At 40.5% G+C, this 19532-nt stretch overlaps 1 protein-coding gene across 1 annotated transcript in view; it reads left to right on the top strand.

The window, feature by feature from the left end:
• F13a1 (coagulation factor XIII A chain) overlaps window positions 1-19532 on the top strand; it is a 175158-nt gene that overhangs the window by 91650 nt on the left and 63976 nt on the right. The window contains exons 7-8 of the mRNA XM_077801735.1: window positions 6918-7092; window positions 9575-9713. Of these exons, the coding sequence (XP_077657861.1) occupies window positions 6918-7092; window positions 9575-9713 (314 nt within the window). The remainder of the gene's footprint in view (window positions 1-6917; window positions 7093-9574; window positions 9714-19532) is intronic.

The raw sequence follows: 19532 nt of genomic DNA, 5'->3' as shown, positions 1-19532 counted from the left end.
TATAAAAAAAAAAGATCAGTTATTGAGGTGATGGATGTATTAATGAGTTTGATGAAATCTTTGCATAATGCATACATAAATCAACACTTCATATTGTACTCATTAACATACATAATTATTATTTGTCAGCTAAAAATAAGTGAAAAGAAAAAATTCCTCAAAAGAATCAGCCCAAATTTTGTCAGCAAGAAGAAGCCATTGCTAATATTTTATTGACTCATTCCAACTAAATATATAGATATGTAAACAGATAAATATAGCTTTTAAATCATATAAAAGTATAAAAGCTTAAAGAGTCCTAAGTGTTTCCACATCCTTCCCAGTACTTGATATAATCAATCTTTTTCATTTTAGACTTTCTAATTAGTGTGTATTGTTATTGCTGTGGGGGTTTAATTTGCATTTTCCTGATGACTAATGGTGTAAAAGACATTTTGTTATATTTAATTGTCACCTAAATATCTTCTTTAATCTACTTATTTATTCAAACATTTTGCTTTTGTTTTAAAATTGTATTTGCTTTCTTATTATTATTGAGTTTTAAAGGCTCTTTACAGATTCTGGATGATGACCTTTATCAGATATATGATTTATAATTTTTTTTCCATTCTTATCTTTTCACTTTCTTTGAGGTGCCTTCCAAAGAGCAAATTGCACCTGTCCCCCCCACCTGCCCCCAGTAACTTGAACCCAGGGCACTTAACCAGAGAGCCACATCCTCAGCCTTTTACAATTTTTTTTTATTTTGAGACAGAATCTCTCTAAATTGCTTAGGATCTTGCTAATTGCTGAGGCTGGTTTTGAACTTGTGATCCTCCTGCCTCAGCTTCATGAGCTGCTGAGATTACAGGCATGCACCACCGCACCAAGCCAAAGGGCAAATATTCAAATATTCTTAATTCTTTAAAATTATCTGTTTATTCTAATTGGTTATACATGATGGCAGAATGCAATTCATTTCACATTACACTATAGAGCACAATTTTTCAAGTTACTGATTGTACACAAATATTCTTAATTTTGATTAAGTCTAGGATATGTGCTTTGATTATGAATCATGTTTTTACTTTTATGTCTAAGAAATCTTTGCCCATACCCCAGGACACATACATATTTCCTGTTTTCTTCTAGAAGCTTTATAGCTTTAGGTTTCATATTTAGATCTATGATCTATTTTTGAGATAATTTTTATATTTGGTACAAGGTATGAGTCAAAACTCATTTTTTTTTCCATGCGACTCTCCAATTACTCCAGTCCCTTTTGTTTAAAAGAGTATCCTTTGTCTATGAGATTCTCTTGCAACTTTGTCAAAACTTAGTTGATTGTACTTGTGTGGATTTATTTCTGAGTTCTCTACTGTGTTCCATTGATCCCTTTGTTTGTATTTATGCCAAATGGTGTCATGTTAATTAATTTAAAAGTATTACATTTAATTGTACTCCAATTCTATTTAACCTTATTAAATTTTACTTTTAATAGAAGAAAAAAACTGAGTCGCAACAGAAGAAATTGTTAAACTTCAAATAAACATTTCTTTGCTACAGGAGACGTTATTTCCTAGCAGATCCTCCTAAAGTTATTTACAAATTAAGAAAACCATTAAAAGAATAGAGTAATTATGTATTTGAAAATTACATTTTAATTTTAGATGGTGCAAATTAACTATGAGCGACCAACACATTAAAACATTAGCATTTTAATTCTTCTTCTCTTCTTCCCTCCCTGGTGCCTAATTTTTCCTATGGTGATTATTGTTTTTACATTATCAAGATTTCAAATTCATTCTGCAACTGTAATTGCCAGAGATGTTTAACTTTACGTGGATTTTTCTCACCACCCAATCTTCTGTCACAGTGTCTTTCTTTAATCCAATCCTTAATTGCCTCAATGTTACATTTCAAGCACTTTATGAGAGCTATCCTCTTCCCCATGATCCTGCGTGTTTGACAGTGTGTGCTGGTCATCTTCACCCACCCACGGCATCTGAGCTGTGCCAGGTGTCCTTGGGTCAACCGTTCTTGCTCTTAGGATGATGGAAGTACTAATTGGCAGGATTTTGTCGCTGGGTGGTACTGTGGAGGAGTCTGCAGGCAGGTGGATTGCTTCACTTGTTGCTCATTTCCTCTTTTGTCTAGGTAACTGAATTACTTATTTTGTCCTAAAGTCCAAATTGATTCACATTTCTAGGCAGTGAGCAAAAATAACTATGGAGCACAATATTGCACTAAAATGTATATATTCAGTTGTCCCCTCTATCAAGTAAAATGTTCTAAGGACACAAATCCTTATGTCACATCATCTTTGTCTTCAATAACTGTTAGCTTCTCTCTAGCATCATCTGCTTGCATTTTTCATTAGAATTTTTTTTAATTATGTCAAATTTGTCTTTTCTGTCATTAGTTTTATTTTTAGCGGTGCTTTTATTCCTGTTTCTTGTAGTTAATTACGTATTATTAGCCTTCCAATGATACAATTTGATCCTTAATTTGTTCCTTTAGAGCTGTGACCTCTTAAGAGATTGTGAGAAAATTCTTTGTGTCTCTTAATTGCTTTCCCTTTCTGTGTATAATTTTTTTTTCATTCTGTCTCTGTCTCTTCTCTACTTTATCCTTACCCCCTTACTGTATTTTTTCCTTTGGTTTGTGTTAATATTTGCCTAAACCTTCTCCAGGGATCCTATTTGCTCTGAGAGATGGAATCTTTTGTTGTTGTTGTTGTTGTTTACTTGTTTGTTTTGATACTACTATGCATCTTTATTTTTTATTAATTTTTTTATTTATATACGACAGCAGAATGCATTACAATTCTTATTCACACATAGAGCCCAATTTTTCATATCTCTGGTTGTATATGTAGTATATTCACACCAATTCATGTCTTTATACATGTATTTTGGATAATAACGTCACACTCCACCATCATTTCTAACCCCATGTCCCCTCCCTTCCCCTCCCACCCTGCCCTACCTAGATGACATTTGCAGGTAAATGGATGGAGTTAGAGAAGATAATGCTAAGTGAAGTTAGACAATCCCCAAAAAACAGATGCCAAATGTTTTCTCTGATATAAGGAGGCTGATTCATAGTGGGGTAGGGAGGGGGAGCATGGGAGGAATAGAAGAACTCTAGATAAGAGATGAAATCTTGACTCTCTTTTCAATCTGAGATTGGTTGGATTTCTCCTCTGAACTACAGTTTGAGGCCAGTGTGCTACATCCTCCCTACTCTTTAATACCCACAGAGAGACTGGAGAGAGAAAGGGAGATTATCTGAGAGGAAGGCAATCTTCATTAGAATTCTTGGACTCTGCCCTTTCTTTTAAGATTCTGTTGAATCCTCTCTCCAGAACTCATCCCCCTCAGTGGAGGTGTAGCCATTCCCATGGGGGATTCTCTTGGGCTTCTTATCATTTTCCCATCATAGCCCCAGAGTTTCCACCTCTTTTGAGGTGCAAACCTGTTTCCTATTCTCAACAAGCATTATTTCCACGATTCTGGTTGGAACAAGAAAAGGAATGGCATTTTTTAATTCAGCTTTTTTCTTTCCAGATTTTGAAAGATAAATTTTAAGCCTCAAGATTCTGTTGACTCACCCAGTAAGGAATTGATGGATCTGAGCTCTGCTGCCTGTCTGCTTCATTCCAAAATTCTTATTTTCTCTTGGCTCCAGGTTTTGAAGTTGATTGCATTGTGTTTGTTATGCCACTGAGGTTCCTGGTAATAATGGGGAGGAGGCTGTTTTTTCAAATTTCAAATTCTGTAGGAACGATGCGGGGGTCAATACCAGTGCAACCTTAATGAAATTAAATAATGCTTCTTCACATGGTCTGCTTGACCACTGGTAACCCAAGACCAAGACATTTCATTCTGCCATTGGTCAAAGACTGATATGACAATATAATGTCACAGCAGCCAACTGTGACATATCCTTGAAGTACCAGCATGCCCTTGAAGTGTCCCTCACATATACTCTGTTGTTTGGGGAAGGAGAGATTACTTTAACCCTTTCCATCTGTCACTTAAGATTTATCTCGTTCAGTATCTGAGCTCCTTAGAAATCAATGTTCTAATTAGAAAACAGTAGCTAATCTGGGCAAATGCTAATAAATGAGAGTTGTGATTTGTCTAGCAACAGGAGAAGCACTCAGCATTAACAATTAAAATATCTATAGAGAAGAGAGCTTTTTTTTTTTTCTTACTCTTCCCCTTAGCTGATCGAGTTCAGCCTTATGCTATAAATAGCTCTTATAATTTATGGCTATCTATTTGAAAACCAGTCCACAGTTTAGGAACTTTTACCTCTGGGATGCATAGATCCTATTCTGTTTCTCAATGATAAGGGAAAAGTATTGTGAGTTCAAATCTGGAGCTGCCTGCCCACAAAGACCAGACCACATTATAGTCTACCCACACTCTCCTGGGCTTCACTATCATACATACAGATATTTTAGTAATTGGTTTGTCTGCAAGAAGAATGACTGTTGGTGAATAAAGACAAAATGATGGGCTAAAAAACCCTTCTGAACCTCAGTCATTTCAGGGATCCACAGGCTAATGTCAAAGTTCACATCAAAGGCATGAATTTAGAACTGGCTGAACAGGTCTTTCAAAAACCACGAAAGTATATTTTTGTACATTGAATACATTAACTGAGTAGTTACCAGAACACTTGTTCACCCAACTGACGCCTGACCTGTCTGGATGGAGGGCAAAATAGTATGTTTAAATGGAATGGAATAGGGTTTTTCTAGATTGCACTCTGCAAAAGGACTCTCCTTGGGAAAAGTCACTTGGTGCTAGAGTAAACCTCACATTTTAATGGAGGGTGTGTTCTTCACAGAAGAAGGTGCTTGCACATCTAAGTGTCTTCTGTTAGTGTTTTCTATTCCATCCTATATTATTTACTTACAAGATACCCATACAGGGGTCCCTGAATCTGACAAATGGTTTTAGGACTCCAAGTGCTGTTTGAACTCTTTCCACCATGTTATGTGGATGACCTTTTCTGATTAGCTCACAATATCGTCTCCTCTACTAAACCTCTAGCATTATCACCCTCTAAACCAACTGATTACTCCCTCCTTTGGGTTCCACTCTACCTATATGTTTTTCAATCTAAATACCAGTAATTTTTACTTTCTTTCTTTTGGGGGGAGTGAGGAGGTAGCCAGAGATTGAACTTGGAGGCACTTGAGCACTGAGCCACATCCCCAGCCCTATTTTGTATTTTATTTAGAGACAGGATCTCCCTGAATTGCTTAGCACCTTTCTTTTGCTGAGGTTGGTTTTGAACTCATGATCCTCCTGTCTCAACCTTCCAAGCCGCTGGGATTACAGGTGTGCTCCATTGCACCCAGCAGTAATCTTTACTTTCATTTGATTGGTTTCTTGTGCATCTCTTCCAGGGACCTGGTTTTATTATTTTCAATGTACAATGCCTATATGCTTGTTGAATATACAAGAGATTACTGAACTACTTTGAAGCACCAATTCTTTGCTAATATTTGTTGGAATTCAGAAGGACATAGATTTTATCTTTGTTCTCTGTAAACTCAGGAGCCAGTGAGGAAGACAGATTCCTCTCCCACTAAATGCATCAAGCCAAGGAGAAAGGTCTGGGTAGGTGCTGAGGCTGTGCTCTTAGTTGGTGAGGCAGCAAATACATAAAAACTCACCATATTTCAATATTTCATGTATGACTTTCATAATCCAAATGCACAATATTCAAATCATATTTTGCATTGTTTGCTAAAATATTTTCAGCATAATCCAGACCTATGCTTCTCAAACTGCTGTACACACAAACCCCCAGTGGATCCTGTTAAAATACAGATTCTTTCTTGTTCAATAGGTTTGTTCAGGGAGAATTTACGGATTCTACTGACTCCAATAGAATGCCAAAACGGCTGGTCCACAGACCACACTTTGAGTAGCCAGGCTTTAAACAACATCATGTCAATTATAAAAATTATTGTCAATTATAAAAATTGTTGAAGTAGCACTCATTTTTAGAAAAAAAATCCCTCTGTTCCACCTAGACTCTTCTGACTATAATCAAATGTGATGAAAGTTACATCAAAAGAGGTAGATTCAGCAGAGCTCAGAGATACTGGCAGGTTGTCTCACAACTGATACTTCCTGGCTTTCTTTAGTTTTATTGGATAAACACAAAAGATCTTTGCACATGCACTTGAGGTCTGCTGTTCCTAAATGATTACAGTCTGTGTGGCAGAATTTTCTGTAATATTCCATCTTGCCACTCTCTGCCTAAATGTCCTCCATATCAAAAACATAGCATCCCAGAAATTCCTTTTAACAAAACTATAAAGCTTAAACCACTTTAAATAATCATTAGGAAAATGTTTTTTAATAAATAAAAAATCTCTATAAGTCACTCATGGGAATCTATTTTCCTATTAACCCACCATGGTTCTTGTGGTAACATCTGTTAGCTTGTTCAATTCTTTACTGCTCATCATAGAAGTAGAAGCCCATTAGAACACTGATTTCTCTTTCATCAGTTTTGAGTTCTTCTTCCACCAACACAATATCCCTTTGAGTATTTTTCTTTTGCAGTTCTTCCTCTGGTCAATCTCAACACTATTCTAGAACAAATCACATTCCCTAGGTATAAATTCTGCAAATCATAGGTAGAGAACTCTTCCTACCTGCCCCTCAGCCTTACTCTGCTTTAATATTGTGCTATTTAAGAGAGAGTCTTGGTTATTTGGCCTCCTCTTTGCATACTTAGTTTTCCCTGGCGACATAGTGGTGAATTGAAGAAAAGTGGAACTGTTTGCATCACGCAGGACACACGGAAGGCGCCAGAAACTTTAGATTGCCCAGTGCCATAGCGTGGAGGGGACTCATCAAAATGACCTTTCTTTCTTTCTTTTTGTCTCTCCTTGCCTCATTTAGATTAATGCCAAGGATGATGAAGGTGTCCTCGTTGGATCATGGGACAATATCTATGCCTATGGCGTCCCCCCATCAGCCTGGACTGGAAGCGTTGACATTCTACTGGAATACAGGAGCTCTGAGAACCCAGTCCGGTATGGCCAATGCTGGGTTTTTGCTGGTGTTTTTAACACATGTAAGTATCCAGCTGAGTAATATTTTTTAATGCAAAGGAAATTTTACTTCAAGACATTTTATCTATAACCTGGCAAAGGGACTGAGCAGTCCCCGTTGGCGCTATAGAATTTATGGGCGACTATTCTGGGATGTAGTCAATGCATAATTAAATCGTACTGGGCTAAATATGCTCATAGCTCTCTGACTGCAGAATCTTTATGGAAAGAATGATGGACTGTATCCTGCATAATCCATCATAACATCCAAGGCCGTGGAGGGTCACAGGGGCCAAGTAAGGCGGTAGGGGGAAGTAGGAGCCATTTTCTTCCCAGAAACCATACTTTTAAAAGGTTAAAAAATTTTAAAAAAAACTAATTATGATATACATGCACATATGTATATTACTTATTTGTTATTGAGAAGTTGTATAAATCTGTTTATTTTCTTGCTTGCATATCATTGAGAAGTTTTGAAAGTATATCCACTTAATTTTAATCCCAATTATGAAAAGGATTGTGGCAGGTGGTCTCATCTTCATCTTTACACGTAAGTCTCAGGGCCCCTGAGCAATTAGATATCAGAAAGTAATGAACAATCTTTACCTTCTCGGTTGCCTCTCCAGTGTTTAATCCACCCAACATCCAATCTGTAGAGCCAAATAGATAGAAGCAGAATTATCCTCTTTAGTCTTGTGAATCATTTTTCAAGATGGCATTTGCCTCCCTTGGCCCAGAAAATGTTACAGTTAATTCAGTGAATATTTTAAAAAATACATTTATTTCAGTATGTTTTCATCATTGGTAATGATTTTTATTCACATGCCACTTCTACAGCCTTAGAGAAACATTATGCTCAAGTCGGAATGTCCTTCTGCCTGCTCATTAATAAAGAATGCTTTACATACTTTTCATTTTTAAATGAAATAAAAGAGAAGCTGGAGGCCAAGGCAAGGCCATTTTTAAAAATGATTGTTAAAATCCACCTATCTTAGTTCAAAGTTGTGACAGTCTGGTACTCACTCGGTCAATGATCTAAGACTGTGAAGTTTTGTTTTGTCTGTTCTGTTTCCGGGTGGCATTCAACTGAATAAAAATATTTTCTTAAGCTTTTGATGATAGCCAAGGGCTAAAGGAATATGTATTTCTTGGGAGCAATAATAGACAACAGTCTCTGTCTCTTAGAAGTGTTGGTCTTTCAAATTTTAGATAGAAACTTGAACTTCATGATGGTCTAAAGATTGGAAGGAGACCCTCCCTCTCCTACAGATTGCAGGCCAAGATGATGAGAAGGTGCCCAACACAGGCAGCCACTCTTGTGAAATGATTCTTGAAAAAATAAAATGGACCCAAGTCCTCCCCATGCCTACTATCACGATACTAGTTCGATTTGGGGGAGCTTAGAGCCAGATAAAATAGTGAGCATTTCACCATATCCACTCATGCCTTCTGTATACAAAGGCTGTCCCATCGTGCAGAAAACAGGCCTTGGTCGTCTATAAAGAAGATGCAGAAACATACAGTAGAAATGAAGTCATAGAAGGAGTAAACTTGAAGAGGGAAATTGCAGGGAAGGGGTAGCAGGCTTTCTAGAACAAGCCTCGGCCTGTGATAATACGAATTAGCGGCCAGCAACTCACATTAGAATCCACCAGAAATAGAATGAGAGGAACGATCATCTCATTGGTAAGACCTTGGGTGCAAAAGGACTGCCAATCAATCGAGGCAGGTGGGTGTCAAAAGCCAGGGGTGAGTGCCATTGACGTTGTTTGGGGTGTTAAGATGAAGTCTTTTAAGGAAGGGGACCCTTGAGTCTCTACCAGGCTCAGGTTTGGATTCCCAAGGTTGTTCTGTTGAAGGAGGCGCATAGCCTTTGTTTAAAAATGCTAAACTATTCTGAAGGAGGAAAAAAAAAAAAACGACAAGTCATTAATCTTAAAATTGTCAGCTGAATTATTTTCAATGAGTCCTGATGTCTGGCGTCCTGGGAACCAGGGAGGGCATTTGGATTAAGTTTAATCAATAGGTACATATGGCAAGAGCTGCATCCAGGCAATTTATTATCCAACAATTAAAATGAATCTGTGGTGTCACCCTCCAATGAGTGTCACTAGAGTGAACTCCAGCCAGGAAGAGCAACCCCACTGAAGAATCGTTTTGTAAATTCCCAACTTCCCATTGGCTGTTGTTTTCTTAAATTATTATATTATTTCCAGAAACAAGGAACCATTAACTAAGTAAAGATGAACTATTAGAACCTTGTTATTGGAATTGCATGCTAGTGGGCTTCATTTAATAACCCACTAAAATTCTAAAGCATCACACAGTGAGATGTCTCTCTGGGGTCCCCAGGAGGGTTGGACCCATCACTTTTCTTCAATGTGGAACATTTGAGAACATGTCCAAAGAAGTTTTATTTTGAGAAAGTCTCATGTGCAGAAGGACCTTCTACTATGCATTCTTTAAATACTGGTGATATGTCTGGCTACGGCTCTTTCCTTGTAGTTTTGCGATGTCTTGGAATTCCAGCAAGAGTCATCACCAACTATTTCTCGGCCCACGATAATGATGCCAATTTGCAGATGGACATCTTCCTGGAAGAAGACGGGAGCGTCAGTAACAAACTCACCAAGGATTCAGTGTGGTGAGTTTGATGTACAAGGACCTTGTCTGTTATCAAATTAGAGTGACATTACACGCTTACCAGAAGACAGACTCTAACGTCTCTTTCTCTTCTATTTTAAGAATGATTCAATACCCTAGGCAGAAATGTCTGATTGTCGAATTTTTTTTTTTTAGCTTATAAATTAGAAAAGTGACTGAACTGGCAGTTTGGGTTGGTTCCTAGCAATAAAAATAATCATGCATTGTCATGGCGCCCAACTAAAAAGGCCACAGCTTTAGTTCCTACATGTGCCTGAGCTGATTCCTCTCCACCTTAGAACATGAATATGGTGGATGATAATGAGGGGTTGGAGTAGAGCGTTCTCTTCTGGAGCGTCCCAAGAGTAATATAGCAAACATTTACTAAGCCCTTACTACATACCAGTGTTGGTGGGTGTATGATCTTTTCTAATTCTTTTTGTGTTGCTGTTGATGTTGTTGTTGTTTTTAGATATGCATGACAGTAGAGTGCATTTGGACATACTGTACATACATGGAGTATAACTTCTTCTAATCAGAATCCCATTCTTGTGGTTTTAGGTGGATTTTGTTAATATCCCTATTTACAGATGAGGAAAGTGAGGCCCCGGAGCGGTGGCTCAGGGTCACACCCCTGACAAGCAGGAAATAAACTCCAAGTGCCTCCGACCTTTAACCACAACCTAATTTTTACCTCTGCAAAGTAGGGTCATTCTTTGATGATAAAGATGAGGTTCACCTTGATTGTATTCTCACCTTTCTTTCACCTAGAGATAGAAATGGCTGCAAAGCTAACCACAGGGCCCCTTTACTACCCTGAATGGCTGCCTTAACTGCTGGTTCTACCAGAAGCAGTGAAAAATCCCAAAGAAATCTCATTTTTCTTTGGGACCCCCTCCATCCAAATCAGTACACTGGAAGGACGAGAAACATCCTGAGAATCCAAATTGTCAGGATATTTAGGAAAGTCTCTATGGCAGGAAATTGAGACACAACTTCAGCTGTTGCCAGGCATGGAGCTATGTGGAATTTCCAGCCAAAAATGTGTCTCCTGCAGTTGTTCTTTATAAGTAATAAAGTTAAAACACTGTCAGTTGTAAAAAAAAAAAAAAAAGCATCCAAATGGGGATGGTAGGAAGCTAAAAGCTCATTTTAAGAGAAATTCAAAGTTAGAAGAGCCCGCGTTCCCCCGTGCTGCAGGAATGGATCACAGTTCCAGGAGCTGTATTAACTCGCCAAGACCCGTAAATGCTCATTGGAGAATGTTGAAAGAAGGAAATCGCTGAACTAGTAGCAAAGACGCTACTAGGAATAAAAAAAAATAGCTCAGTTCATTTGAAGGGAATGAGCTGAGCCATGGTAAACCGGAGAGTGCGGGCAAGACAAAGGCCCACCTCTGCAAATGGAAAAGCAATTTAAAGAACCACTGAAGCCCGTGGAATTACAGTACAGCAGCCCTGTGTGGATCTGGAATGACAAAAACAGACCAAAATAGCTGCTCCCAAAGCCCACTGTGACAGTTGAAAATGGCAAAATGAGAATTATTGGGCCTGCTCTGTTCTCTATCTCTTACACACACACACACACACACACACACACACACACACACACACACACACTGCCTTTGCAGGCAACTTGAATTCCAAGCTATTTCTTTTTTGCTCCTTGATCCAAACACCTTCATTATAAGTCCCCAGGGGGCCCCCCACCAAATAACCCAGGTCGCCCCTGAACAGAACAGATAGGAAATTTAAAACCAAGAGATTTGGTCTTAGTAACTCTTTTCTCTTTCAATTGCCTGCTCCAAATTCTATTCTCTGTCCCTAACATCCTTCCCTTTGCTTCTCCAGTGCTGCCCTCAAGGAGCCCAGCCCTTGGGTCTGTGCCCCCTGACCTGGGACTCTGGGCCGCCCTCGGCCGCACACACTGGGTCCTCATCCTTACCCGCCTCGCTTGGCTCATAGTGAGGTTTTGCCCAATGATGACGGAGCATCTTACCACCGATGGTTTATGCTAAAACAGCTCAGGACACACCCAGGGATTAGAGGGCTTAGTCAAAACGGCCTGGCTCTGCCACTGAGCAGCTGTGTGACCTTGAGAAAAGAATGACCTCTCTGTCTCTTTCCTCCTCTAAAGTGAAGATGAGAAAATTCCCAGTATCACTCAGCACAGAACGAGTATAACAGGTGCCTAATGAATGTTCGCTGTTATGATTGCCTCCGTTATTAGTGGCACAGCTGGGATTTCTTGAAGGCAATATGTTGCCATCACCCCAAGTACCTTGTTGTCCAAAGAAGAGGGGTGGCCCAGTGTCCTGAAATGACACTTTGGGGATAGTTTTTTTGTTTTTTTTTTTTGTTTTTGTTTTTTTTTAAGGAGCAGAGCCAGGCACAGGGGCACATACCTGAAATCCCAGTCGCTTGGGAGGCTGAGGCAGGAGGATCATGAGTTCAAAGTCAGCCTCAGCAACTTAGCAAGGCCCTGTCTCTAAATAAAATATAAAAAAGGGTAGGGGATGTGGCTAATTGATTAAGTACCCCTGGGTTCGATCCTGGTACCAAAGATAAACAACAAACACCGAAATGTGTGTCTTCCCCTTACAAACACTGGTGCATGTTAGGAGCTATAAGAATTCCAGGAAGCCAAGAGTATGACAATGGAGGAGGCTAGTAGGGGCTCTCCCTGGACACACCAACCAGGGCATAGTCATCACAGCCACACCTCTCTGAACTTCAATTTCCTTGTCAGTAGAAGGAGGGTAATATTAGCAGTTACCGATTCCTAATGGGGTGGCTAAAACAATTATTTGAGGTTATCCTGATGAAATACATGGATCTCTAATCCAAAAATTGGAAATATTCCAAAATCCAAAACTTTTTGAGCACAACCTGATACTTGAGTAGAAAAGCCGGCATTTGGTTTTCCGAAAGAGGGTCACAGTCAAAGCCCAGGTGCACTAAAAACATGTCATAAAATTACCTTCACATTATATGTCTTAAGCGGTGCATGAAACATCAATTAATTCTGTGTTTAGACCCGGGTCCCAGCCCCAAGGTATCCCATTATGTGTGTGCAGATACTCCAGCATCTGATAGCATCCCAAAGCACTTCTGGTTCCAACCACTTCAGACACAGTCAACTCAACCTGTAGCTGCCACAGTGGTGGATTAGTGTCAGCCACTGGTGAGGAGGCGTTTCCTGAGCCACAGGGCTGGCAGATGACAGAGGAGGCAAAGCTTTGGGGCCATGCTTCAGGTGGGGGTGATTTGCTGGGCGTCAGCTGACCACCTGGAGGTCAGCATAGTGTAGACGGGCGACATGCAGCTCCGTGAATTTCCTAGCAAGGATGGAGGGGCAGTTGGCCTCACCCAAGGTGCCTGGACTTCCCTCCTTCAACAGGCTACACTGCAACAACCCTCCTAGTTTGTGTGTGGCCCCTGCTCCCAGACCTGCCCCTCTCCTCTCTGTGTAAAAGAAACCATGGGAAGATCTCTCTGTCCCTCTCTCTGTGTCCCCCTTATGCTTCAAGAGCTCTTCCGCCGTTGCCCCCCGCCATGGTCCACAGTTTGTGATGAATTAATTTATCCACTTGGGTCTGGGTGACCCAGGTGGTCCTCTTCCCAGAACTCAGCCAAGTCTTAGGGTGCCCCAAACAGAAATAAGCCAGCAGGAAGTTTCAGAGAGACAGAGACAGAGAGAGAGAGAGAGAGAGAGAGAGAGAGAGAGAGAGAGAGAGAGAGAGAGCCCTCAGGAATATGAGAGGCCATGTTATCGCTCTACACTCCAAAGTCAAGGGACAAAGTTTGGATTCCATCCCCAGCTCTGACTTTTGACTTATGATCGCAGGCTGTCTGTAGAGGACAGACAGCTGATTGTCCTACTTCCTGGCTTTCCACCTCAGGTCCCTGTGGGTGGGAATGCCCTCATCCCACAGCGACTACAATTCTGCAGAGTGGAGATTCTGTCACTGACAATAGAGGGAACAGCTCCATCACTGTTCAGGGCAGGCTGGGGGGCTCAAGAACCTTGCAAGGGCACAGCTGGGCAGTGTAACTGGCCCCCAGGGTGGCCTATGAATTTTCAAGTGGGCAAACGCCCAGGAACATATCCTGGAAGGAGCAATCTAAGCTGCCTGTCCCCATGCGCTGATGGGTTCTGAATTATGTGTGACCTCTGGGGGAGGCGTCTGTGAATCACTGCGGACAGTTTAATGAAGATGCTCGCCTAATGCTTCTCTGCAGTCCAAACGGTGAACAGGGATAAGGGAGAGTCAGGGCTCCTGCAGATGGACACAGAGGACAGTGACATTGTCACTTCACCTTGGAAGAGCTCAGTTTGATGGGCTCATCCTAGGAAGGTCACAGTGGAAATGGAAACAGTTTTAAAAGACAGGAATGGTGGCATTTATTAGGGTCACGGAAGGTGTTGCAGTGCAAAGCTATGTTCCTTCTCAGCAAGGGCATTGTCCTGTGGCCTTTGGCTGAGGTGAGCGTGGCCCGATTTGATGATTCAGGGTGGAAAATTGTGCCATCATCATGGCTTCTCCCCACCGGAATGCAACCCACATCAGGGGAGCATTATCTGAGCTGTCTCAGGTTGGTTGATTTTGCCAGCATGTAACAGTGCACAGGGCATAGAGCACACCCTGAATGAATGGTATTGGTCGGGAGGTTTTGTAATGCCCACTAAACTGAATGGATATCATTTCATCACCCAATCCAAGCCCCGGATGCAAAGAATTCAGAGAGAAGTTAATCAGGGTCATTGCCCTGGAGAAGCTCTATCCAGGGTTTATGGGGAGACAACCACATAGACAACATTATATTAAAAATATAAGGAGGGTTATTATGTGAACTGGCAATCAGGGAGACCTGGGAAAAGATTTCCATCCTAAGGCCTGGAGAAATAAGGCTGTCCCCATGGGAAAAGGACATGGAGTCAAAGCCATTATCCCCCTGCCACCTTCTGGCTGTGCTTTTCCAAGACGGAACATGCTGGAAGCGCCCTGGGCCCACAGATGAAACCCGGGGTGCATCAGTAAAAGTCTATGGGTAAAATGAAACAAGCAAACATCAATCTGCTCAAGGACCCGGCAGGCAGAAACCAGATTTCATCCAGCGTCATCCTGTGTGCCGGCTGTGGTTGGGAGTGCAGAACTCATTCTCCCTCCACCATCCGGCCTTTGCAGCTTTGTCTTCAAAAACAGCAAGAAGCCCTCTCTCTTTACTTCACCTGGAGAGGCAAATGCCCCCGGGCTGTGCACCCAGAAGGAGCAGATGCAGTTATAACTGTCTGGGGCTGGAGATGGGTTGCTGCTCTCTTCCTTCCCACCAATTCGGGTTCTCACCTCCTTAAGGCAAACCCAGGCCTCTTTCTCTTAGGTTCAGAGGGTCCAACAATCAACAGGTTTCCAGAGTCCCTCTTGGAATCAACAGCTTCCCTTCCCACTGACCTTCTGGCTCCTACCTGCCCAGATTGGAAGCCCCCCACCCCCCATGTACCCCTTTCATGCTGATCACATCACCAGCATACAGTAGGTCTCCAATGTAGACGGCTCCACTGGGGGTTTTCAACATTACGATGGTGTGAGAGTCCTATGCATTCAATGGAAACCACACTTCAGATTATGAATTTGGATCTTTTGCAGAACTCGTGACATATGGTCTGATCCTCTCTAGAGCTACCAGCCAATAGCAGCGAGTCACAGCTCCCCATCAGCCCCACGGTCCGTAGGGGAACCCACAACGCTCTACAGTGTGCTGTTATTAAGTTAGTAAGCTCCGTAGGTTGGGTGGATTCACTGTATTTTCCCCTTAGGATATTTTCAGCTCCCAGTGGGTTTATCTAGACATGATCCCGCTGTAAGTCCAGGAGCCTCTGTAGGACTCTCAGGAACATAGAATTCCACACGAGGTGGCTGGAAGCAGCTCTGTCCCTGCCAAGGGACAAGAAGAACGATGCTGAGCACATGTGTGGACCCTAAGGCCCACCAGCTGACCCCATCTGCTTCTCAAAGTCCAGCTACCTGGCCAATTGGCAGATGGCCAGGACAGCCCAAGTTAGAGGGTTGCACATCTTATGTTGTATTAAATAACCTTGCAAAAAGCTGGGTGTGGTGTGCACACCCATAATCCCAGTGGCTCCGGAGGCTGAGGCAGGAGGATTGCAAGTTCAAAGCTGGCCTCAGCAACTTAGTAAGGCCCTAAGCAATTTTGCAGGACCCTGTCTCAAAATAAAAAATAAAAAGGGCTCTGGATGTGGCTCAGTGGTTAAGCACCCCTGGGTTCAATCCTGGTACTTAACCCCCACAAAAAATCATTGTGAGTGTTTAAAGAATTAACATGTCTTTATTTCCTGCATTGTTTTCTTAATTTGTAATTAAGTAGGCCTGGTTAAAGTGTCCTTTGGATTTAATTTTTTAAATAATCATGAAATAGCTAATTTGTATTTATCAGTTTCAGCTCAAAATCACAACAATCTAAGAATGAGTGAGTGATCCAAACAGAAAAGAATCAAAAATTTTATTTTGTATTTCCTCAGGCTTTTGTGGAAAAATGATAAAGTTAAACAACTCTTTTAATTTTTTTCTTCTCTCTCTCTCTTGCTCTCTCTCTTTCTCTCTCTCTCTCTCTCTCTCTCTCTCTCTCTCTCCCTCTCTCTCATTTTTCAAGGCTGCACCTAATTAGCTTAGTGATCTTGGGCTACTTGCTCAACTTCTCTGGGTTTTAATTTTCTCATATACAAATGTAAGACTTTGGTCTTAATAAGCTATAGACTCCTTCTTAGCCCCCTCCCCCACAATTTTTAAAAATAAATTTCACTGTCCTTCCAGCCAGACCTTTCCTCCAGTTTCTGCCATTTGCCTTGAATGAACACCTGCTCATGAGACCAGGCTCACTCACATATAGGTGTTGCTTTGCAGACTGGCTTCACATCAGCTCCCCTCAAAGAAAAGAAACAAGAATTAAAGTCAACACAGTAGATTTTTATAATTTGTTTGTTGACTAGCCTCAGTACATCTGATTCTAAAATAAAAAGAGGAGAGAAAACCTCCTTCAATAATTGTTGGAAAGATTACCACTGTTATCGTTTTGTTTTTAGTTCCAAATGTACAAACCCATGCTGCAATGGTTAGTATTAATCTTTAAGCAAAGCACTTCCAAAGCAAGTGATAGGGCAGAAATTAACCAGCGCTCACACCTGGGAGCTAGCTCTCCTGCAGTTCTGATGTGCAAGGCAATGCCAACCAAGGTCTACACAGGGTAGGTACATTTTTAAAATTTAGACTGTTCCATGTTGACATTAGTCTAGATGCTCTGCATATTTCAACTAGTTGGACTTTTAATATTGTTAAATTAGCTTGTTTTAATCACTCTCTGTGAAAAGTAGAATGATCTGAAAACTAATTCCAAATAAAATAGTATAGAAGAAAAATGTTAAGTACATCCCTAACTGCTCAAAGATGCTTGAGGATTTGTAAAATCATCCAACAACCCTTCTGAGCTACTAATTCTGAATGGCAATCAAAGATGTTTGTTTCCAAACATTATCTTGCTAAAATATTTTTGATCAACTCATTTTCTTAAGAAAATCAACCAGGAGCTGGACCATGAGATCTGTCACTTGAGAACTAGGAATATACACTGGACGCACACCAGTATGTTAAAAAAGGATTTTAAAAGTTATTTGCCATCTTCAAAGCGTAAAAATAGCTTGTGTGTGTGGATTTCTTTCTCTGCATCAGGCCCTGATATCAGTGGTGTCATGCCCAATTCATTTATTCTTTTTAACAGGCTTTTCAGGTAATTTCTATTTATTGTTCTCATTTATAGAAGAGGCAACCGAGACACTGAACTTAACCAAGGTCCCAGCCAGGAAGGGACAGAAACTGCATTACAAACCCAAGGGCTGATCCTGAGCCCATTCTTTTTTTTTAATACATATCCTTATTGAAAAGCAACTCATATACTGCAAAACTGACCCTTTTGAAGTGCCAGATTCAGGAGTTTTTAATATCTTTACAGTGATGTGCAGCCCTCATATCTAATTCCAAAATATTTAATCACCCACAAAAGTAACTCCATAACTATTAGCAGTAGTCCCCATCGTCACAACCCAGGGCAATCACTGGCCTACTTTCTTTCTCCATGGATTTGCGGGTCATGAACATTTCATATGGATGGACTCATACACCTGCGACCTGTGTATCCAGCTTCTTTCACTTAGCACATTTACGTGGCTCATTCGCGTTGTACGATGTGTCAGTACTTTACTCCCTTTTATTAGTGGATGATATTTCATTATAAGAATAAGCCACATTCTGTTTATGCCTTTTTCTGTGATACTTTTGGATTGTTTCTGCCTCTTGCCTCTTACGAATGATGCTGCTACAAACAGTCAGGCAAATGTGAACATATGTTTTCAGTTCTCTGGGATGCACATCCAGGTAGAATTGCTTGGTCGTATGGTAACTCTGTGTTTAACTTTTGGAAGAACTAAGAATTTGGTGTCCAAAACAGCTACACTATTTTACATCCTCAAAAAGTACATTTCCAACTTTACATTCTTGATAGCACTTTTATTTCCCCTCTTTTCCCCTCATCTTAGCCATCCCAATGGAGATGAGGTGAAATTTCATTGTGGGTTTAATTTGCATCTCCCTAATGACTAATGATATGGGATGCCTTTTTCTGTTTTCATTGTTAGCCATTTGTATAACCTCTTTGGCAAAATGGCTATTCAAGTCCATGTCCCATTATAAAATTGGGTTATATGTCTTGTTGTATCTTAACTGTTCTTTACATATTCTGGATACAAGTCTGTATGTGATGTATAAATATTTTCTCTTATTTGTGGACTCTCTTTCCACTTTCTTTGGTGTCCTCTAAAGCAATAAAGATTTTATTTATTTTTTTTGTCAAATCCAATTTTTCTACTTTTTCTTTGGTTGCTTATACTTTGGGTATTGCAGATAAGAAACTATCACCTACTCCAAGGTCGAAAAGATTTGTTCCTCTGTTTTCTTCTAAGACTTTTCCAGTTTTAGATCTTACATCTTGGCCTTGGATCAATTCTGAGTCCACTTTCATATATAGTGTGAAGTAAAAATGGAAGTAAAGGAAGAAGAGAATAAGAGACTGAAGTCATCTTATTGATGATGCGGCAGGAGCGGGACACTTCCCGTGTGCTCCCACCCTTCAGCATTTTGACTCTGCTGTGTCTAGGTGAAGATCTGTTTGAGTTTATCCTACTTAGAGTTTCTGAACTCCTTTGAGGTATATAATAATGCCTTACATTGAATTTAGAAAGTCCCTACCAATTATTTTTTTAAATGTTCCTCTTTCTGTGACTTGATGTCCTCTCTTTCTGGGACTCTCATTATGAGTATATTGGTACACTCACTAGATCTCATGTATCTCTGGGGATTGGTTCATTTATCTTCATTTTTCCTTCTGGTATTCAGACTAGATTATTTCAGTTGACTTCCCTTAAAGTTCACTGACTCTTCTTCCTTTCTGCCTGCTCAGGTTTATTGAAACCCTCAAGTGATTTTTTTTTTAATTTCAGATATTGTACATTTCAGCTCCATAATTTCTAGTTAGGTTCTTTTGAGAATATCGATTTTTCATCAATATTCTGTATTTGGTATGGCATCATCCTGGTGGCTTCCTGTTTTAGTCAGCTTTTGTGCTGCTGTGACTAAAAGACCCAACAAGAACTATTGTTTTTTTTTTTTTTTTATTGGTCGTTCATAACATTACATAGTTCTTAATACATCATATTACACGGTTTGATTCAAGTGGATTATGAACTCCCGCTT

Source organism: Urocitellus parryii, chromosome 8 (assembly GCF_045843805.1).
Source record: "Urocitellus parryii isolate mUroPar1 chromosome 8, mUroPar1.hap1, whole genome shotgun sequence".
In the NCBI taxonomy this organism is placed as follows: domain Eukaryota; kingdom Metazoa; phylum Chordata; class Mammalia; order Rodentia; family Sciuridae; genus Urocitellus; species Urocitellus parryii.
The sequence above is the reverse complement of the archived record's forward strand: the minus strand, read 5'-3'. Positions and strand labels throughout refer to the sequence as shown.